Consider the following 23905-nt stretch of genomic DNA (forward strand, 5'->3'; position numbering starts at 1 on the left):
ATATTCTGAGACAGCCAGTGTTATGTGTCCTACCGTGTGGTTTTATTATCAATCCAGAAGCACCACATCTAGGAGCCAGTCCAGATGGACGAGTGTATGATCCATCTGAAACATTCCAATTTGGCCTAGTGGAGGTAAAAAGCACATCTGCTGATAACATTGCCCAGGTTCCATTTATGAAACTACAAAGAGGACAAGCCAAACTTAAAGAGACCCACAAGTACTACTGGCAGGTTCAAGGCCAGCTTGCAGTGACTGGTCTACAGTGGTGTGACTTTGTGACTGACACAAAATCAGATTTCACAATACAGAGGATCTGGCGAGATGATGCCTTCATAGCATCAATGAAAGACAAGCTAGACATGTACTATTATAGTGTTTATATGAATGTGTATCTTTCAGTGTTATGAACAGGACAGTTTCTGTTCATTTTCTGACCTTTGGATTTATTCTTATAATGGTATATATACCCACATTTATGTACAGAATGGTGAATACATGCTTATCTTTTTAATTTGATCTTGTGTAATATATGTGATTATATGTATGCATACACATTTACTAATTCTATATGTATTTATATTGTGTGAATAAAAATGAACAACAGAACTGAGTTGACATTTGTTTTTAATGAATTCTTATTAAAAAAAGCATTTTGTTGTCAACTATTTCATTGTGTCTGTCAAATTATTTTCAGGAAACTTAGTATAAACAATGACAATATACATTTGATCAAATGTTACAGTACAAAGTAAAAAAATAAAAACAATTTATTTAATTATGTTACCATTAAACATTTAAAGTATCACTACTATTGTAAAAATTAACCTCAGTGTAAATATCTCATATTTATTATATTATACATATATCCTCAAGAAACATTGGTCCCTGGTAATTAATCATAAAACAGCAATTATGCCAGATCTGATTGATGCTTCCTGACAAGGTGAGTGGCACAACAGAATCCCAAATGTGGTTTTCCTTGACCCTTCGAATGACCCTTTCCACCAGAATTCTGAGGCATGCAATGGCCTGTGTTTTTTCACAGTCCTGTTTGCTGAACTGCTTAGCACGTTTGAAAGGTGGAATGATCAGTCTAGCACTAACACTGGAGAGCATATCCTCGATTGTGAACCCCTTGTCTGCCATGACCTCATCTCCAGGTTCAAGCAGGTCCAAAATGCCGGACTTCTTTGTGATCTCTTTGTCGGAGATTGAACCTGTGTAAAGCTGGGAGATGAAAGTCATTGCACCACACGGAGCTACTCCAACCAGACCTTTAAATGTTGTAGTGCTCTTGTAGCTGGAGAAGATCTCTGAGTGGAGTGTCAGAGATGTGGGGCTCTCACAGCGGATTTCTGTGCAATCCAGGATGACTCGCAGGTTTGGACAGAACAAACTGTACTTATTTGGCATGGAGAAGCATATTTGTTGCCTGGACATCCAAATAGGTACTGAACCCAACACAAAGAACAGGTAGTTAGCCCAGGTGATAATGGCCCTGCTCACTGTGGCCACGCTTACCCCGAAAATGTCGGCGATTACTTGTTCCTTCAGTCCAGCAGCTACCCGACAGGAATACATGAACAGTTCATCTATGAGCTGGATCTTCCGTGCAGGGCTAGGGCTTGGGAAGGCTTCCTGTGACATCCTCTGTGCCTTAGTCCAGTACACAAGATTGCTGGCAGATGGGCAAACAGATTCCCAGAACACCTGGAAAACTTCCTGTGAGGGAAACTTTGTGTAATATTTCATTGTGTGATCAGAAACACAAAATCTGCTCATTGTTGTTTGTTTCTCTAATGACATTTTCTGCAGCCTAGCCTCCAGGTCTTCAATGTACTGCAGAGCCTCATCTAATGCACCTATAAAAATGTAAAATAGTATAGTTAGCAACTAATTACGTATATTTGTATATATATATACACACACACATGTATGTATATATATATATATATATATATATATACACACACACACTATATATACATATATATATATATATATATATATATATATATATATAGTGTGTGTGTGTGTATATATATATATATATATATATATATATATATATATACATACATGTGTGCGTGTATGTATACACACGTATATATATATACACACACACACACATACATATATATATATGTATGTGTGTGTGTGTGTGTGTATATATATATATATATATATATATATATATATATATATATATATATATATATATATATATACACACACACAGTCTACACTGTTATCACCGAAATACACAAGCAAAAGTCAACATTAGTGCTTACCAGCAGGTGGGCGTGCCGCGTAGTCATGTTCCTCAATATGACTGGATTCATTGGATGCATCTTCTGTGACCACCGGCTGCTCCTGAACACGTACATCCGCGCCAAGTCGAACGGCAGATCTCTCAAAAGCTGATAGTCTTTGAGGGAGTACATAGAAATTATTCCAAGGGAAACGACTGGGAATGGCACCGACTTTTAGCCGCGAACTTCCTGGAATGTAGTCGTCAGCGGTAAAATGCTGACTGCAGACATACGTGCTGCCTCTCCGAATGACGAACGTAGACCCTTCATCCCGTCTAATAGCGATGACCCATTTCTTTTTTTGGTCTTCGTTCATTGGAAACCCGTGAAAACTCAAATAAGGTTGTTTTTGCTTAGAATTGCTGCACTGAGGGACGCTACAGCAACACCTATTCTTGGTCTCGGCCATTGTTGTTGTCACCGGAAGTAAGTTTACCCGGCGTTGGTGAGCACCGGAAACACAAAACCCGGAAGTGTGAAAAAGGCTTATTGCCCACCGGAAAAGAAACGTGTGCACACCTACTCAATGATTTGCTCATCTTCTAGCCTAAAAAATGAGCTGTCTAACACAATAAAGCAAGTTAATTCAATCTCTGTAAATTACCTGTAAATAAATAAAAGACTGTGTCCTTAACTAGACATATATAATGCGCCACCGCCATATTAGCGGAACATTTAATAAGTTATGTTTGCACATCGGAGTGTAAACATGAGCGCACTAAAACAATCAGTCTTTTGGTTCAGTCTTGTTTACATTCGCTGCGACGTGGCAGAGAAACAGAGTCTGATGTTTTTACGTTGTATTAAACTTTAATGGGAAACAGTGAGCTGGAACAATAAATGTCTCGCAACTGACTACGATGCGAAGGGAAATTATTATTTAATGCGTGAAACCCGTCACACCCTGCTGTAGCTGTCACTATCAAGTCAATATCATCCTCAAAGGTATGACATTAAATGATCTCCGCGGTGTTTGTTTTGCGTATATCACGTAATGTCAGCCACACCAGCATCTACTGTCACTACCACGTGAAAAATAAATGCAAAAGGTCTTTAAATAATGATTTAAATCAGAAATTGGATTCATTATCCACAGTTCATGAAATGCATGTTCTTCAATAAAAACGAAAGATGTGACGCATGATTTAAATTTTAAACTAGATTGTGAATGTGTGTTTTTATATTCATTATAATAAATATAATATCTGATTTATTTATTTATAAACAAGCAAAAAACAGTAAACTTGTTATTACTTGCACTACTGTCTGTTCATCCAGAAACTGAGTAATCCATTTGCACATTGAAATATTTTCTATGCACTTTACTGTACATTGCACTAGACTAGTGTAAATGATGTTCATATGTTCATAGTACACCTATCTGTATATCATGCTGACAGTATTTAAAATCTGTAAATTATGTCCATAGTACTGCCTTATCTGTATATTTATTATAGATTTGTAACATATTGTAGACACTGTATATCCTGTACTTACTGCTTCTGGTTAGATGCTAACTGCATTTCGTTGTCCTGTACCTTACAGGTGCAATAACAAAAAAGTTGAATCTAATCGAATCTAATCGAATCTAATCTAATCTAATCTAATCCAATCTAATAATATATTAATCAATGTAATCTTAAATCCATTGACTCCCTTAGAATCTTTCTGTGCCTTCTGTTTTTGTGTTCCTCTTAAAAAAGTCAGTTGTACAGGTTTGTAGCAGCCTGAGGTTTCAGAAAAAATAAGCATACCTTTGATGTAAACAAAAGTGGCTGATGACTGCTTATTAATTTTCAGTTTACACCACTCACTTGGCAGGTGGGCTCCCTAAGTCAGGACAGCTGTGCCAAATCATCAGAAAAAGATGAGCCAGGAGGCATCCATCCATAGCTGGCCCGGCTCTTATTACATCAACAGCGAGAAACGCTGGGCCAGCGGCATCCTCTCCTTAACTCGCACAACCCTTCGCTTCAACTCCGAGCCAAATCAGGAGAATCTGATCAGCCTGAGGCTCTCACACATCATGGAGATCAAGATGGAGACCTCCGGCTTCATTTTCAGTGCTCTTACTGTGTTGGAGCAGGGAAACACCAAGCACTGGTTTGGATCTCTCAAGCCTTGCCGTATTGCGGTTTACCACGTGCTAGACCACTTCTGGAGGGAACGGCTGCTGTCACCCACAGAGCCCCGTGGAGCTGAGGCTGCTCTCAGTAAGGGCCAGGAGCTGATCAGCCTGATATCTGGAGCCCAGCGGAGGCTGGAGGACACTGGGAAAGTCCTGGACCACCAGGGAGAGCAGTTTGACAACATGATTCAGGGCCTGGACGATATAGAATCAGACCTGAGCGTGGCAGATAAGTAGGTTTTGCTCCTGTGATACATAACTTGTACTAGAGACATGAATAATGCTTCAAATTTTAATTAGATCTTTAACGGCATATTTTGCTTTGTAATAACTCCTTCTAATATCAAGCATGTCCCACTTTATATGTTCTAATTCATTCATGTTTCTTTGTCGCTCTGATGTGTTTTTCAATCTTCAAAAAAAACAAAAAAAACATGCAAGCTGAAAGCTGTAGAGATATTTATTTTATTTATTTATTTATTTTTACATATGGACGTAAACAAGAAAGGTTTGTCATTGCTTTATGAGTTTAAGAAGGAAAATAGGAAATAAACAGGTCCAATGATCTCAGAGCTTCTCGATACTTATGGCCTTTCATAGTTTAGCCATTTCAAAATTTAGTTTGTTGCATTATTCATTCGTAATCAGTCAAGTGTCTGCTAAATTAATACATGTAAATTATATTCATTGGGATGTCAAGAACACCCACTGATTTATATACTTAATGATGACTTAATGACTTAATTAAATGATGCCATGTTTTTCTCTCTTTTGTGCAGACTTCTCTCTGAACTTGAGTGTCCTTCTTGGTGGCCTTTTGGCAAGCTGCCATGGAAGAGCCACCAGGAGGCCAAGTCTGAGGCAGCGGCCAAAGCAGCCTGTGCTAAAGGTTCAGGCAAAGGCCACAAAGTCATAACCAGCATTCCAGCTATTGTCTCCCATGTTGGAAGCTCTGGAACCATGAAACCAGGTAGCTTGATAGTGTTGGTCTCCTCTCTGGAGGTTCGAGATGCAAACGGACAGCTCCTCCATTGCTTTGAGAAGGAAGAGGTGGATGATGTCTATGTGCACAGCCCCTACGAGATCAGTGTTCGGCAGCGCTTCATCGGGAAACCTGACATCTGTTTCCGAATTCTCTCTGCCAGGATGACTGAAGCTTTATCTGTACTGGAGATGCAGTATAAGAAGAAAGTTGTGATCACACGTGACTATGCAGCATTTCAGGCAACTTCTGCAACCACACCAGGAAGCCCAGAAGGTGGAGGAAACATTTGGAGTGCAGGTACACTTGTTTTGACAGTCTTATTTCATTTAAGAACTTCAAAGCCAGCTTTTATTTTAATCTAAATAAAAGTAAATTATATAACACATGAAATAACTTGAGACACTTGACTTAAAATAATAGTCCTATTTCAGGCACTGCAAAATGTATACTTTTATTAATAGTCAAGCATACATTGATTAAACTGGTCAAATACTACAGTCAATTACAGTTTTAATTCCAATCAGTCTATTCTTCAAATTTTTGAATAGTGATCCTCCAACTACAGGTGATCATGAATCTTTGTTTCTTTACAACATTGTATTCTTCTCCTTTCTTGCCATTTGTGGGTCATTCCCTTCAACTCAACCAGAAGTCCAGACTCACTCCCAAAACTTTGCCCTGTGTAATTAGTAGCATGAAAAATAAGACTTCTATTAAAATTATGGTTGGGTTATGAATGGAAAGAGAGCAGAGTATCATTGCTCTGCAGCAGAATTTCAATATGTTACAAATGAAGTCTAAGGTCTCAGTCGTATTAGTCAATTACTCCCCAGTAAATGTCAATCTCAATGCATCTTTTTCACTATTTAAATCTACACTTGTTAATATAACCAACAATTAAGACTTTAACTGCATTCAACACTAACTCGGATAGAAAATCATCGTGGTGGCCTGTACAAATGTCAAAAGGGATTCATCGTTTATACAAGATAACATTATATGAAACACCATCACTTCAAATACATTGCACTTGAAACCAGACCTCTGAGTAATACTGAAAGTTCTACTATAAATTACAGTTGTCAATCAATTAAAATGTTTAATCTAATTAATTACACATCATTTACACTGGATTTATTGAATATAAATAATCACACACCAGATCTGGCTGAGAAATTATCCACAAAATATTATTTATATATATATAAGTATATATAGTAACAAGATCAAACATTGTGTCTGTGTTAGTTTCTGATATTTGGTTGATCTAACACTGAATGACCCAAGTGGTGTAGGGTAAGAGGTTTAGATCAAAAATAAAGAGAATATTAAAAATATAAATACAGTGCAAGCATAGCAGCTACATCTACACATGATAAAATTTAATATGAAACTACAGGCCCATAAACTCAATAAATCTTTATCCTTGACATTTTATGGTTGTGATTTTTTTGACAGTGGATGATGTTACACTGAAAGTCATGAGGTATTTCTACCACATGGTGGCAGTCCCGCTCCAACATCTACTGCAGCTCATTAAAACACCAGACAGTTCCCTCTGTTGGCTGCTTGGTTAATGTTTAGCAGCATTTTCTTCTAATATAAATATCAAATTCAAGGAAATATAAGAGCTCATTCTGTGTGGCTTCAGGTCACGGGCAGGACATGGAGGGGACAGTGGAGCTGTCTGCTGGTGAACTGACACAACTGCAGCTTCATGTGCTTCAGCCCACTGTGACTGAAGCAGAGGCACAGGAGCTGAAACAGGTTTGACAGAAGTTTGGTTTCAGTTTTACACAAACACACAGCATTTTCAACAATAGACAAATATTTTAGAAGTGAAACCATTCAAATATTCTGATTTGCTGCTCAAGAAACATTTCTGATTATCAATATAGAAACGTATGTGCTTAATTTTATTTTATTTTATTTTTTTATAAATACTTTTATTCAACAAGGACCAAATAAATTGTTCAAAAGTGACAGTAAAGGCATTTATAATGTAAATAAAGTTATAAAAAATGTTATAAAGTTTCATTTGAAATATTATTTATGCTGAAATTTATGCTGAAAGGTTAACACAAAATAAAAAGCAGAAAAAAATGTTGCATACTGATAATAGTAAATGTTATTAATGATTGAGCACCAATAATTATAACAGAGCAGCAAATCAGCATATTAGAATGATTTCTGAAGAATCATGTGACACTGAAGACTGGAGGAATGATGCTGAACATTCAACTTTGATCACAGCAATTAATACAGATACTTACATAGAAAACATTTATTATAAATCTAAATAATATTTCTCAGTATTACTATTACTGCAGCCTTAGGTCCTTGAATTTGAAATTAACCAAAGTGTGGGGACCCTGTATTTAATTGTATGTAAACGTTTGAACTGGAAATAATTTTTTAATGTGAATTACTATACAAATAAATTAGATTATTGTTTAAACTATGCCCGATGCTAGAGCATTACTATATGGTTGCAGAAAGGTTCAGAAGAGCCTATGATATTCTGGTCCCTCGGTTCTCTGTGGGATTTAGATTTTCAGGTAATTTCGAATGTACCAGTGCACAGCAACCTGCACAATTGTAGGAATAATTGATGTCTGTTGTACTAACAGTTTGGGACAAGTTACATTTTACAGACTCAGGGGTTTGTTCAAATCAGAATTTTGACAAAAAAATGAGCGAACATACTTAAAGTAGTGTGACGTGTCTGTGGCTTGTATTTTTATGAGACAGGAGTGGGAAGTTGACTCTAGGCATTCCCCCACCACACAAAGATATATGGTCTAACTGCCATCATCGTCAGACAGCCGCAGTGCCAGCTATAAAACCCTCTCAAGAGGTGCTGCATGCTACACAGCAACCAGACATAAACACTGATGCAAAAACAGTCGACCGTTTTTCATTGAGTGCATTATAATTCTTCTGCACAATCTGACTTTGCTGCAGCCTGGAATTGAACTACTGGTTTCGTCTGGTCAGAGGAGAACTGGCCCCCCAACTGAGCCTGGTTTCTCCCCAGGTTTTTTTCTCCATTCTGTCACCGATGGAGTTTCGGTTCCTTGCCGCTGTCGCCTCTGTCTTGCTTAGTTGGGGACACTTCATCTACAGCGATATCGTTGACTTGATTGCAAATAAATGCACAGACACTATTTAACTGAACAGAGATGACATAACTGAATTCAATGATGAACTGCCTTTAACTATCATTTTGCATTATTGACACACTGTTTTCCTAATGAATGTTGTTCAGGTGCTTTGACGCAATGTTTTTTGTTTAAAGCGCTATATAAATAAAGGTGACTTGACTTGACTTGACTTGACATGTGCGGAATGGTGCTCTTCATGCTGAACCATTTTAAAACACAATATTATTGCTATGACCAGAGATAATTGATGGTTGGTCAACCATCACAAATATCACTTTTCAGGATGACTTTGGGTTGAGAAACACTAAAAACAAACATGTTAAAATGCCACGAGGAGATGGAAAATATATTTTTAAGGAATGAAGCAGGGCCACCGCTTGCCGTAAAGCATGGACTCAGCACAGACTTTTTAGTTTATAATAATGCAAAAATAAAAATAAAAAACATTTATATTTTTAAATATTTGCCTTGCTCCATTGATGTTAACCGTACATTAGCCAAACTGTAGATGGATTTTTACAATTAAGTGATATTAGATTTAAGGATATGTGGTATTGTGTCTAGGACTACCAAAATAGATTAGGCTTATTGTCACTTTCATCACATTCACACCTTGTATTGAAATCCAGATTGGAAGAAATGATCACAAATGGACAGCACTGAATGCCTTATTTGTGATCTCTTCATTCAGACCATTCAGAAGTAGCTAGATACACACGTGACTGAATCACTTATTCGCCTTGACGTCTGCTGAACACCAGCATCTAGACTGCAGACTCACCTGTCAATCAATCACTCTGCCAAAATAATTCGTTAAAAATGTAAACTTTGCTCAAATTAAGAAGTCAACCCTCAAGGCCTGTCTTATATCTGTATTTGGGACCCCAACCCCAAGTATTCATTATCTACATGATTATTTTGTATGCTGTGTTTGTTCAGATGCTCCAGCAGCTGAAGACTCTAGCCCTGGAGGCTGAGACAGAGCTGGAGCGTCAAGACGAGGCTCTGGATGTATTGAGCTGTTCTGCTGACCGCACCACCATGAACATTAACAGACACACTCGCCGCATGAGGAAACTACTGTGAACTTAAAATCGCTAGATTAATGGTAAGATGTGTATATACACACAAAAAAAAATTCAAGAGTGTATTTCTCAATAGAGTACTGTTTGTACATGAAAAAAAGAATAATTTCATCTATATGAGTAAGGTTTGGCTATTTAGAAAGCTGTAGAGCTGAGAGAAGAAATGTGGTTCAGGATGGATGTCTGATCATGATGGCATACAATAGCAATAATAACTCAAATGTCTTTTGGTTAAAAGTTATGCATTTTATAGGCCAAATACTGTATAAACATACATTCTCATAAGTGAAGTGTCATATAATATTTGTACTGGTAGGAGGCAATATCAGTAGTACTGGTAGTTTTGGTAAATTTTTGAATTGCACATGTATATGTGAATAACACATATATTTATGCAACTAGATCTGTACATTAGACCTTATCATAAGCATAATAGATAATTAATAAATGCTTTTATTTATTATGTGATTATTTAATTGGCGCTATTGGCAAGAACAACAGAAACCTGCCCTTAATTTGTTTCTTGTACTGTATTAGTGCTGGGCGGTTTGACCAAAAATGTATATACCATTTTTTTTTTTTCAAAATTATACCGGTTTTCCGGTTTATGACGTTTTTTTTTTTAATGCATAATCAGGTGTACAATGCATTTTCTGCCGGTTGATATTCCAAGACGTGCTTGCAGCTAAGGTGCTGGAGCAAATTGCTCGTGTTTATTCAAGGAATAAACACTCGTGTTTACTTGCATAAAATGGATAAAATGGAATATATATATATATATATATATATATATATATATATATATATATATTTTTTTTTTTTTTTTATTTTTTTTTCAACATCGTAAGTCTTTTATCACAGAACAATCTTTCATATAGACATTAGTTTAAACTCAATAAATATAAACAAATCATTATTCATGCATTTTACTTCTAGGTTTGTATAATAAGCTGCTCAAGCAAGCGGCAAAACATTTAAACAATAATTAGCCTACTTGTTAAAATATTTAAAATTAAAACACCACAGACAGAAGCAGTCTCGTGCATTTTGCATTTAAATCTTTATCACAAGCAATCCCACGGGTCTTAATGAACTTTGTTTTTCTACTTCCATAAAAGTTAACATATTGTTTTCCTTGTTTATCTAAAAGTGCTCTTTTTCTTGTTTTAAACCTAGCCAAAAACCCATGTGACTGCGTTTCCATGTCAATCCATGTTCATTTTTCCCGCGAAAAATGCGCTTTCACTTTAATTCAGCGCCTGTAGCACAGCAAAAATAGACTCGGTACGTTAACAATCGCTGCACTGCTGCAGAGCACCGCTCCTTGACACCTCGTGCAGCTGGAATCCATTAATACCTTTTAATCTTTTTAATCTTTTACTGTCTGGTTAATACGCACAGCAGACGGACTGTGTGAAACAGGCGTTATAACGTAACACCAGAGCACTACTGTGTTTACCCTCACCACGTCTCGCAGTCGCTGCTTAGATGCGCAACATTGTAAAGGGTCCGTCTCAAACAGTGTCCCGGCGGCCGCGGCGCAGCATAACGTTCGTTCCGAACGCTGAGTTATTAAATACACCGTTATGGCGGTATATTCAAAATTAACATCGTAACGAAAATATACACCAGTTTCCGGTATGAACCGGTTTACCGCCCAGCACTATACTGTATACTTGAATATTAACATGGAAAAACATGAGGTTTAGGGTCCTTTTGATGTTACCTTGATTTAAAAAAAAATGCTTCCCTTCATTTTAGTGGCATCAGATTTTGTGACTTTTTTTATGTTATCGATCTATAACCAAACACACACCAAAAAAACGAATTTAAAAAAAAAGAAAAGAAAAGAAAAAAACTGGGCTTGATTTGGTTGTTTGTTCTGAAGGTTCCTCAGTGTTCACTCATGTGTCTTACTACCCTGTTTGTTCTTTGCGTATTTAAGCCCCATTGTTTCCATGTTATCTTATCCTTCCATGTTTTTTTTAAGGTTACTAGGTTCTGTTCCTAGGTCCTTGTGTTTTGTTTATCTTCGTTATTATTATTATTTATTAAAACTGAGCTGCACTTGGATCCTCTCTCTGTCATCTGTGAGTTCCTCAGTGTTACAAAAGACCAGATCAGTTAATAAATAAATCTAGCAGATCAACTAGTAGGCTTCTGGCAAGGTAATTGTGCCATAGAGGCCTACATTGAATCATTCAGAGCTCTGGCCTACTATGTGGACTTAATAAGGTTGTTAAGTCATGTCTGCCAAAAGGTAGATGAGACTTGACCTTAGAACAATTCTTTGACTTGGCCTTAAGACCCAGCTGCTCCCCTTACACCATGGGCTATATCTCGGCCTTCCTGTGGTTACAGAGCTCCCAAGTCTATGGGTCCCAATGCTCCCAAGTGTGGTGGTCTCTGCGTTTGGTGATCCTGGAGGCCCCAATTCCAGAGGTCCCAAGTCTGGTAGTCCCTCCACTGCCAGCTGTACTTCCTAAAATGACAACTGCCATCTTGTGTGTTTGGGGCGCACACACTGCTACAGCATCCCCTGAGTCAGGGGTTTTAGATTGTTTAGTCAAGGACACAGAATCTGTCCCTGAACTCTCAGTGCTCCCTGTTGGCTTTAAGGCGACAGGGCTACCCTTGCACTCTCTGCTCTGTCTGTAACGGCCATGGAGACCATTTCTAAACTCTCTGTCTCCCTGCCTGCTCCGCTACAGCCATGGAGGCCAATCCTGAAATCTCCCTATTAGCTCCATTATGGCCAGGTTGTCCCTGAACTCTCTGTGCTCCCTGTCAGATCTGTCATCACCATGAAGGCTGTCCTAAACTCTCTGTGCTCTCTGACTGTTTCGCTATGGCCACAGAAGCTAACTAGATATCCCTATGATCCTTGTCTCTGTTCCGCCATATACCCTAGATCCCCAATGGACTTGTGCTCTGCCATGGTACCCTGTTGCACCGACTAAGCTATGAAAGTCCTTAACTTGGCTGTAATGGTCCCTTGCTTTGCCATGGCTTCCTACTCTGCTTGCTTTGATCTGACTTCCTGTTCTCCTAGCCCCATCAGGGTCTCCACATCCTCTGGCCCTGCCATGGTCTCCACCTCTGCCCTGGTGGTCTCATGACCTCCAGGGATGTTGGGCTCCACACTGTTGGTCATCTACGCTGGTACCACCCTGGTGTTCTGCATCTCCACCGGCTCCACCTTGGCTCCTGTCAGATCTGCCTTGGTCTCTGGCTCCATGCTGGTTCCCAGCTCTGCCTTGATCTCCAGATTTTCGCCTTACAGGCCTTGGCTGCCATCCTTCCCCTTGTCCTCCTCCACTCCACCACCCTCCTAGAATTAATTTATTTATTTATGTGGTGCATCTCGAATCTGCTTCTTAAAGGGTAAAGGAGTTGTTTTAGACTTAGGTTGAATTTGTTTGGTTTCCTGTACTAGTTTTGAGTTATTTTGGTTTCCCTCATTGTGACGATTGGGGCGGGGCCGAGGGATGTGGGAACGAGCGAGGCCGGTGGAGTGATTGGGAAATGAGTGACACCTGCGACCCACCAATGGTCTCGAGTCCCACAGAGGAGATGGAATGATATAAAACTGGAGCGACGACAGTGAAGGACGAGAGAGGACCAGGCCTGGGCTTTATTTTATGTTTTGGTTTTTATTTGGGCGCATCAGTTGTCCGTGAGGGGCTGATGCGCTGTTTTGTGTTTATTTTGTTATTAAAGTCTTTGTTTGATTGTCCGCCGGTTCCCGCCTCCTTCTTCCGGATGAATATGAAGGTTCTATTATTACAGTGGTGCCGAAACCCGGGAGAAGGAGGGACGCGCTGCTGAAGATCCCTCGCCGCTGTGGTGAATCCGCGGTGCCATCGAGCTGGCCAGGAGTGTGCCGCTCGAGGCGGTGGGCTGGAGTGAGTTGCCGGGGGCGGGCGAGCTCGCTGCCGGCCGCCCGTGATGTGGAGGGTCGGCTGCCGTCTGTGAGGGAGCGGAGGAGTCGGTGCCATTCGCCAGGGGGCCGGAGCCTGCTGCCTCTGTGAAGGTATCCGGAGGAGCAGGGAACGGGGGACTCCTGCCGGCTGCCCCAAACTGGAGGAGCCGTCGCCGTCCACCGGGCGGCGGAGGAGTGTCGTGCCGTCCGCCGAGGGCCGTCCAGTGCCACCGCCAGGCACCGCGGAGGAGATCACCCAGCTGGTGGAGGGCCGAGCAGCAGTGCGTCTGGGAACCGGAATTTTTTTTTTCCTCTCTCCCCTCTCTCGTCTCTGTCGCTCCTCCTTCCATCTCCTTTTCTCTCGCCTCATCTGTCCTACCCCCAGGTTCCCGCAGGTCCCCGTGAGCGGTCCCCCCCGGAGGGAGCGGGGGGGAGTAGAGCGCAGTCTCGGGAGTATGTGACGAGTGGGGCGGGGCCGAGGGATGTGGGAACGAGCGAGGCCGGTGGAGTGATGGGAAATGAGTGACACCTGCGACCCACCACCGGTCTCGAGTCCCACAGAGGAGATGGAAGGATATAAAACTGGAGCGACGACAATGAAGGACGAGAGAGGACCAGGCCTGGGCTTTATTTTATGTTTTGGTTTTTTATTTGGGCGCATCAGTCGTCCGTTAGGGGCTGATGCGCTGTTTTGTGTTTATTTTGTTATTAAAGTCTTTGTTTGATTGTCCGCCGGTTCCCGCCTCCTTCTTCCAGATGAATATGAAGGTTTTATTATTACACTCATTATTTCTACATTGTGTGTTATTACCCTGTTTGTTCTGTGTGTATTTAAGCCACAGTGTTTACAGTGTTCATTGACTGGTCATAACCCTCCATGGCTTTTGTTAAGGTTACTTATTTCTGTTCCTTTGTTCTTGTGTTTTGTTTAGATTTTTATTATTATTATTTATTAATATTCATCTACACTTAGATCCTCTCTTTGTCATGTCTAAGTCTCTAAGCGCTACAATGATACTTACTATCTGATACTGTCATTCTAACAGGTTTTTCTCTAACAAGCAGATTGCAGTATTCTGCCCCAAACACTTTCAATATCCAGAAACAACTCCCATTAATTTAAATCATCATTGAAGTGTTTTTATATGCAATATTTCATCTGCAGACTAATAATGTAGTTAAGTAATTTTGCAGTAAATAGGTTAAAAAAAAGTACCACGAAACACAACATGTATTTGAGAAGTCAAATAAAAAATGTGTTGTTTGTATTATTAAAAATGTAATAATATTATATTTAGTATTTACCTAGTTAGTTTTCACTCCTATCTGTTTAAATATTCACAGTGTCTGAAATTGTCTAAATGTTGGATCAAGTTAAAATCATATCTAAGGGAACATGCTTTTGTTTAACAATCTCTGAGCTCATAGTATGTCTGTCTCAGAAGATTTATGTCTTATCACTTTTTTTATTCCTATAGAGTTTTTATTACTAGATTTACTTCCATAATGTGACTGTTGAGCTCTATTGAATGTTTTTAATTTTTCTCCTCAGGTCAACATAGATCTGCAACCAGTGTCATTTTGCGCGGTTAAGCACCTTCACCTAGCTGGAAAGAAGCAACTGTAACTGTAATCAATTTACTGTTGTTGTGTAAATTATGACATTTCAAAATTTCACAAGATGCTCTACATTGTCAACCCTTTAACAGTAATGCACTCTATCTAATCCTCAATTATTTTCATTGTTTCATGTGTGCTGATTTATTTTTTATTTATTGACAAGTGTAAACTCATAATGCTATATTTATTAACTTGTTTTGTGATCAAGGGAAGTGTAAAATAAACTCAGACACTCTTTATTGTCACTGTTTGTTGTCACTCTTATGTAAGGGTATTGATTTGTTGATAAATTATTTCAACTATACAATAAAAATGGTTTTAAAGCAGCTTTACATTAATAAACAGAAAAACATTAAGTATTACGGTTTACTCTACAGAAGACAATGTCATTATTTAACAATTTAGTTCAATGTTTATTCAGTGTGTAGTTCAATAACTGTCAATTTTCCAAAGTTAATCAATTATGAAACAAATTCAATTTAGCGTTAAAGCAGATCTACAAATGATAATAGTGTCATTATTGATCTCAACAACAATGTGCTAAAAATGGGAAAGTTTTTTATTAAAAATTATTAATGGCAGACAAGTAGGTTTTTTTTTTTTTTACTTTGTAAAGAAACACTGCATGTCTGCACACATATGTACAGACTGAAAAAGTAATATGTGACCCTGGACCACAAAACCAGTCTTAAGTGTCAATAAATAAGCTTTCTACGGAGCCCCTCTGGTCCCAATTTGTCAAAAAAAAAAAATATATAAATATCTCGTTGCCTCAAGATAGTAACTCGTGGCCTCAAGATACTAACTCGTGGCCTCAAGATAGTGACTCGTGGCCTCAAGATAGTGACTCGTGGCCTCAAGATAGTAACTCGTGGCCTCAAGATAGTAACTCGTGGCCTCAATATAGTAACTCGTGGCCTCAAGATACTAACTCGTGGCCTCAAGATAGTAACTCGTGGCCTCAAGATAGTAACTCGTGGCCTCAAGATAGTAACTCGTGGACTCAAGATACTAACTCGTGGCCTCAAGATACTAACTCGTGGCCTCAAGATACTAACTCGTGGCCTCAAGATACTAACTCGTGGCCTCAAGATAGTAACTGGTGGCCTAAAGATAGTAACTCGTGACCTCAAGATACTAACTTGTGGCCTCACGATACTAACTCGTGGCCTCAAGATAGTAACTCGTGGCCTCAAGATACTAACTCGTGGCCTCAATATAGTAACTCGTGGCCTCAAGATAAGTAAATCTTTAAATTCTAGTTTAAAGTGGGACCAGAGGGGCTCCGTAGCTTTCCATTGAAGTATGGTTTGTTAGGAGGACAATATTTGGCCAAGATACAACTATCTGAAAATCTGAGGGTGCAAAAAAATCTAAATATTGAGAAAATCACCTTTAAAGTTATCCAGATTTTTTCTTAACAATGCATATTACTAATCAAAAATTTGTTTTTGATATATTTACTGTAGGAGATTTACAAAATATCTTCATGGAACAAGATATCCTGGATGGATACTCAATATCCTTATGATTTTTGGAATAAAAGAAAAATCTATAATTAAAAAATAATGACTTAAGACTGGTTTTGTGTCTACTGTATCATAGGGAACTATTTGATTTTGGAAATACCATCCAGATGTTTAGCCTGCTAAATATTCCTATGGAATTTGTGATTCAGAGCTTCTCTCAGACAGTTTCTCTGATTCACACCATGTGATCTTCAGTTACATGTATGTGCAAAGATTTGCCTCAGATTTCAGGCTTTTGTTGATCTCCATAAAATTGTAATCAAGTGAACATTGACTCATCCTAAGCATCAAACCCAAAGATACTCCGCTTGACTGGCCTCCTCTCCATTGCGTGATAAACAGCACACTCTTTTGGGATTTTCTGTGTAAACTCTTAACACGTAACTTTCAGCTACTTGGATTGGGAAGCCTGAACACATACTGGTGTGGTTAGAAGCAGCCATGCAATGTGAGGAAGTGGCGGCTGTCTGGTCCAACCACAGTCACTGTACTCGAGATCCGGCTCTGCCTCGCAGCGGATGGTGCAGAGACGCTAGTGATTTTTACTGGCCTTGACTTACTGGTCTGTTTACATGGTGGACTTGGGGTGGACAACTCTGGGAAAATGGGTGTCTCTATTGATGGTAAATCAATCAGTTTCAGCCTCAGTTATGGGAAAAGGTTGATGAGGGCATGCACTTTGATTCTGTAGAGTGGTTTTGCTTGGTCCCAGTTTAAGTTTGGGTAGCCTGACTATGAAATTGAGTACTGTTGGTTATAAATTTATGCTTGTTGAGTTGTTTTTTTCTGCGTAAGCTACTTTGACCTCCAAATATTCTTGTTATTACCAAACATGTCAAGAAAAATCTTGGATTTCATTGCCAGTTTCGTTAATGTGATCCTTTTCCTTGAAGACAACCACATGTATTTTCATGCATTAATATGACATATAGTGGAAGATATTTAGGACTATTATTAGCAAAAGAATGTTACAGACAGGAATGACACCTCAAATCATGACGATTGTTGTGGAGAATTGTGCTAAAGAACATTCAGAATAACCCTAGCATTGTGGTGGAGGGGTTTTCTTAAGAAATTTTAAAATACTAGATTTGAGGTGTCTACTAAAAACTGATCTACAAAGTCTGTGACATTTATTTTTGTCTGTGGCTCTAACCCATGCAAATATACATACACAGCTTGCACATGAGAACAGCCCAATTAGAACATGTCTGAATGTGGAACCTGACTCATGTGTTGGCTGCCCCAGGCTTGCTGCAGGTCTTTCTCCCTCTCACTTTTGTTTGCTATGAGAGGTTTGGGTTTCAGGAAATCAGCTTTGTTGTTTTATGTTTTACCTCAGCGAAAAGAGCAAAAAAAAAAAGGTGGAAGGTGCCATTTTTACAGTGAATTCTGGAAAAAATATAAGACTGGCTTTAAATACGTTGTTTTTAAAATGTCTAGTTTGATTAGCTGCATCTTGCTTCTGGCAGCTGGTTATTTATTATTTTTCTCTTCCGTTTGATATTTCATCTTTAAGTAGCTAGCAAATACATTTATTTAGACGTGATTCATTTGACCAAATATATTTATCTACTGCAGAAGATCTTTATAATCTGTAATTGAGTCAAAATCTTTTGGAACAAATGTCTTTTTCAACACTCCATTTAGACCTAACTGCCTTTAACGTGCTGCGTTAACGTGAGACTCTTATAGGGCGATAAAAAAAATATCGCCGTTAATCTGCTGCGCATCGTCACGAAAGCTTATCTTTTTCACGGGTTTTTAAGCCTTCACTTGTCGATTTAATCATTAAAGTATCTGAAAACAAGATGCGGAAAAGCTGAACAGAGTAGCTGGTTACTCGCGCACTGTGTTCTGTGCGCATGAGAGAGAGAGTCGCGTATCACGGACAGTGACACTGAACTGAGCTCTCTTCTGCGAAGTTCTCCTTCGAAGTCCCTCCTGCACCTGAACGAACAAATACAAATCGCAGTTTGAACATTTGAGATGTGAAAGAGCCCAATTCAGTACTCGCGGTGTTCTGGTGTTCAGGGCTCACGAGAAAGGCGTCTCAAAAAAGGCTGCTCACGCCTGTTTCACACATACTCCGTCTCCAGTGCGTATGCAGTCCGTGTGGGTTACGTATGTGCAACATGGACTGAATGTGCTTTCACACAGGATGCGTTTGCAGTTCGCTACTCGGTACGTAAACGATCGCTGCACTGCTGCAGACGCAACGCTCCTGGAACGCAACTGGAATCCATTAACATTGGTGCGTAAAAAAATATGCAACGCATACGCACTGCAGACGGAGTATGTGTAAAACAGGCGTAAGGTTGTTTGCACCTTGTGCAATGTGGAATTAGTTTACAGCTTTTTCAAGCACTTTGTGATGCATTTTGAAAACAGGAGATGAGCCCCTTTTCTAATGCACCACCTAGCTTGATAGACCCCTTCTCAAAGACTAACTGTTTGTCAATTTTATTTGGGTCACACACATTCTTAATGCCTTCGGCAGAATTCGAATGAGCCATTTTAATCTAGATTAATCTAAATTAATTTCAAGATCACAGTGAAATTAATCTAGATTTAAAAAAATTATCTATGCCCACCACAAATATACATATATTGCAATTTTATTCATTATCAGTACAAGTGTGACTATATTTTTTTCAGGACTATTTAAACATTTCGAATCATGTCCATGATGTGTATATGTGTGTGTGTGTGTGTGTGTGTGTGTGTTCATATAGCAAGAACCAAAACCTTTACCAAGTTTTCGATGACGTAAAAAAAATATTGTAGCAAAAAGTAAAGAAAACAACAACATCCGTTTCCTTGAATTATCCCTCATCATGAGATTTTCTATTATACCATGTTACATAGAAGAACGGACCAAAACCGAAACAGCATGGACTGCTGTGCTGCTGCTTTGCCTCTAGTGGATAACTTATGCACTACCCAGACTGCTCCCTGTGTGCTTTTTATTTTGTCAGCTTGAATGTTTGCACAAAGTCTGGCCTGCCTGGTGTAGTTCTTTGAGGATCATTCGCAGAGTTCATCGAGTTTGTATTGGTGAACTGCGGTTCAGCCTACACCATCGGCCCCACTGAGGATGACATATTCACAAGCCCCACTCCAAACACACATCAAGTCACCTTTATTTGCATAGTGCTTTATACAATACACAGTGTCAAACAGGAAAGGATAGTTTGTCAATAATGCAAGACAATAAGAAAGAGACTTTTTTTCAGCTAAATTCAGTTAATTGATGATTCACTGATGTCATTATCCAGTTCAGCACACCATCAGAGACCATCCATCCACCACCAGCGAGCAACTCAGCAGAGATGTTGTACGAGCCCACTGCAGACCGTGGGCTGTTGTGATGCATGAGCCAGAACCTGAGAAGAGGAAATGAGAGGACATCGCCCCGGAGCCTCTGACAGTATCTGACCAGGTGCGCAAGATAGCAACACAACAGATCGCAGAAGTAGTATTAGTGGAGATCGACTTAAAGGGAAGCCCCGTCCATACACCCGCCCCTGTAAGTAAGTTGAGTCTGGCCTCTAGAGATTATGAGGAACTTAAAGACATTTTTAATGCGGATTTAATACACTGGTTTGGGGAGGTAATACCTTAGTCTCCTTAGTCTCCGCTGGTTCCATCCAGCTCATATTTTCCAGTGTACCTTGCCAGCCTCCCTCTCCGACCTCCTCTCCTAAAACCAGCCAGTTCCTCAGCCATTCCTCCAGTGGTTCCTGTCAGTTACTCAGCTCATCCTCAGTCCGCTCCATCCTGTTGTGTGGTGCCGCCTTGGACCATCCAGTCATAGGCATGAAGATCCCATCTCCAAGTTCCAGACTCCACCTCAGTCCTCCAATCCATCGGCTCCGCCTTGGCTCCTTGATCTCTTGTCTCCACTGTGGCCGGTCATCCCACTACCTCCATTGGGCTCCCTTGTTCCTCCGTCTCTTTCTTGGTCAGTCGTCGTCCTTCCTTCGGTATGGCATACTTCCGTCTGACTCCACTCTTCTCCAGTGCCCCCACCTTGAGTTTTTGGTTGTCATGTTTTGCCCAGTGTTTATGAGGTTTCTCTATGACCTAGTTTTCCTGAGTTATCTTATTCATCATTATGTTCACCTGTGTCTTGTTAATTAATTAGTTCCTTTGTTTGCTCTGTGAACTTAAGCCTTCATTTCTCCCTTAGTCTCTGTCCATTCTTGTTTGTAATACTGTGTTTTTCTCCTGCATTGTGCCCAATTCCTGAGTATTTTGTCATTAAAATCTGTCTCCTATAATTATTCCTCATTGTGAGAGTTTCTGTTATACCAAATTAAGTAACAATTATACTCGGGTAATAAATTTTAAAACATTTGAAAGGTAAGTCATGGAAAGATTGTTTGCCTTTTATGATGTTAAATACCAACTCCAACCAGGAGAGGTCACTAGTTTCTAGCCACTTTCTCTGTATTAATTACAGCATAGTAGGATGTGTTATCTGATGTGAACATTCTGTCACGGTTGGTAAACCGTGATCTCTGGGTTTTGCACTTTGTGGGTGAAGTCTGTGTGTTACGCGTCAGCACTCATTAGTTTGTGGGCATCTCCGTTAATTGTCATCAGCAACAGCTGTCACTCATTACTCATCCCTATATATTGGCCTGTCTAGCGTCTTGTGTTCGTGAGAGCGTTGTTTCATGTTTATGACCTATGCTTTGCTTTCTTGTGTGTTTCTGCGTTGGATGTCCGTCTCTCCCCGGAACCCCGTCCACTCTACGCAACCCACCACCAAGCAACACCACTTACCTTCGGCTCGCTTCCCCGCAGTCCCTGTGTCACCCTCTCCTGCTGCCAACTCACCTCCGCCTTCCGGATTTGTCACTCATCACCACCATCTTGGACTGTGCATTCCTCCTAGCGTTGTTTGTGTCTCAAGTACTGTCTGTATCATTGTCTTCATTAAATATCATTAATCTCGCACTTGCTTCCTGCCACTCCTTCACCCAGTTGTTACAGAACGCTCTCACCAAACATGTAAGCAGCGAGCACCACTTCACTGTCTGAATTCATTCACCACAGCGTCAACCGCATGGATCAGCAGCAAGAGAGCATCGTGAACACCGGACGCGCGATCCAAGCGCTGGTGTCACAGGTGTCCAAGCTCACCCAGCGGATTCATCAACTCACCTCTCCCACTGCGCCCACCGCACCGCCTGCGTCGCCCGTCCCCCGGGAGACCCCTCAGGACCACTTCTGGCCAGAGCCGCGACTTCCGGCGCCAGAGAGTTACTCCGGTGAGCCAAACTTTTGCAAGACTTTCCTTAACAAATGTTCCATGCATTTTGCATTGCAGCCCCGCACCTTCGCGACAGAGGAGTCCAAGGTTGCGTTTGCTCTTACCCTACTCTCTGGCAGGGCCGCCTTATGGGGGACGGCGGTGTGGGAGAATCAACATCCGTTTTGCGCCTCGTTCCACGCCCTCTCCGAAGAGATGAAACGGGTGTTCAATCGAGCCGCGCCCGGCAGGGAGGCCGCTCACCAGCTTTCGGACCTCAAACAAGGAGAATTATCGGTGGCGGACTATTCTATTCAGTTCCGCACCCTGGCGGCCGCGTGCCAGTGGAACGAGGCGGCACAGTGGGATCAATTCCTGCATGGGCTGGCCGACCGTGTTCAGAAGGAGATCTACCTCCTCGAGCTGCCCCCAATGTTCAACGGCCTAATCGACCTGGACGGGTGGACGCTCGGATTAACCGCCTGGGTAGACAAGTCAGTCCTACACGCCATTATGTCTCTCCGGAAAGGGGCCGCTCGAGTTGAGAGAACATGGTCGGTCCCGTCGATGATCACGAACCCATGCAGGTGGGTAGAGCTCGGCTTTCCCGGAGAGAGAGAGAGCGGCGGAGGTCCCAAGGACTATGCTTATATTGCAGTGGCTCAGAGCATTCCATCCATTCCTGCCCGGTAAAAAGGGCCAGCCCGGTAGTAAGTTTGAGGCTACTATCGGGTGGGATCTCCGCCGGGAAGTCCTCAACCACATCATCGACTCTCCTTCTGGTGAAACTGCGGTGGGAGAACGACACTCACGACTGATACGCCCTTCTGGACTCTGGGGCTGAAGGTAATTTCATTGACTCTCTCCTTGCATGTCACTTGAACCTTCCAGTCCTTCCTGTCTCTCATCCCATCCATGTCACCGCACTCAATGGCCAGGAACTCCCACACGTCACCTAATACACTGAACCCATAACTCTTCTCACCTCAGGCAACCACAGTGAAACCATATCCTTCCCCTGTAGCTCCCATTGTTTTAGGTCACCCCTGGTTAATCAAACATAATCCACGAGTGGATTGGGGTTCCAACACAGTCACCTTGTGGAGTGAAAGATGTCATGAGTCTTGTCTGGTTTCTGCTTGTCCTGTTGTGCCTGTTTCTGTCTTTCAGAAAGAGACCATGGTGTTATCAAATGTGCCCGCAAAGTACTTGGACCTGAAGGAGGTGTTCAGTAAGTCCCGTGTTGCTTCTCTTCCTCCGCATCGTCCCTACGACTGTGCTATAGATTTAGTGCCAGGTAAGTCTCCACCTTAAGGCAAACTTTACTCTCTTTCTATTCTGGAGAGGAAGGCCATGGAGAAATACATTTCTGATTCCTTGGCATCGAGGTTCATCTGCCCTTCCTCTTCTCCAGTGGGGGCGGGATTCTTTTTTGTGGGTAAGAAGGATGGTTCTCTGCAACCTTGTATTGACTACCGAGAGCTGAACAACATCACGATAAAGAACACCTATCCGTTACCGTTGATGTCTTCAGCTTTCGAGAGGTTACAGGGAGCATCCGTATTCACAAAATTGGATTTACGTAACACTTATCATTTGGTCTACATCAGGAAGGGGGGTGAATGGAAAACTGCCTTTAACACCCCTAGAGGGCACTTTGAATATTTGGTGATGCCGTTCGGGCTCTCCAACACGCCAGGGGTTTTCCAAGCACTCGTTAATGACGTGTTGAGAGACATGGTAGATCAGTTTATATATGTTTACCTGGATGACATACTGATTTTTTCTTCATCTCTCCAGGAACATGTTCAACACGTCAGACGAGTGCTCCAGAGGTTACTCGAGAATGGGCTTTTTGTCAACGCAGAGAATTGCGTATTCCATGCACAGTCTGTCC

General features: G+C 40.9%; 1 protein-coding gene across 2 annotated transcripts; it reads left to right on the plus strand.

Annotated features, from left to right (window-relative positions):
* The first annotated feature begins 3034 nt into the window (after positions 1-3034).
* Positions 3035-15464, plus strand: LOC132155261 (synaptosomal-associated protein 47-like). Of its 2 annotated transcripts, XM_059564140.1 has the most exons (6): positions 3035-3260; positions 4137-4676; positions 5223-5725; positions 7080-7195; positions 9532-9700; positions 15152-15464. In XM_059564140.1, the coding sequence occupies exons 2-5, from the start codon at positions 4183-4185 to the stop codon at positions 9676-9678; spliced, it is 1260 nt and encodes a 419-aa protein (XP_059420123.1). In that variant the 5' UTR covers positions 3035-3260; positions 4137-4182; the 3' UTR covers positions 9679-9700; positions 15152-15464. The 2 variants fall into 2 exon arrangements, 1 of the variants encoding a protein (XP_059420123.1); XR_009437232.1 differs by lacking the exon at positions 7080-7195.
* The last annotated feature ends 8441 nt before the right edge of the window (positions 15465-23905 follow it).

This window comes from Carassius carassius, chromosome 12 (genome assembly GCF_963082965.1).
Source record: "Carassius carassius chromosome 12, fCarCar2.1, whole genome shotgun sequence".
In the NCBI taxonomy this organism is placed as follows: Eukaryota; Metazoa; Chordata; class Actinopteri; order Cypriniformes; family Cyprinidae; genus Carassius; species Carassius carassius.

Coding starts and splice junctions, on each gene's coding strand:
- LOC132155261 (XM_059564140.1), top strand. CDS start 4,183: ATGAGCCAGGAGGCATCCATCCATAGCTGGCCCGGCTCTTATTACATC. Junction 5,726..7,079: donor AGGAAACATTTGGAGTGCAG/GTACACTTGTTT, acceptor GTGTGGCTTCAG/GTCACGGGCAGGACATGGAG. Junction 7,196..9,531: donor AGGCACAGGAGCTGAAACAG/GTTTGACAGAAG, acceptor GTGTTTGTTCAG/ATGCTCCAGCAGCTGAAGAC.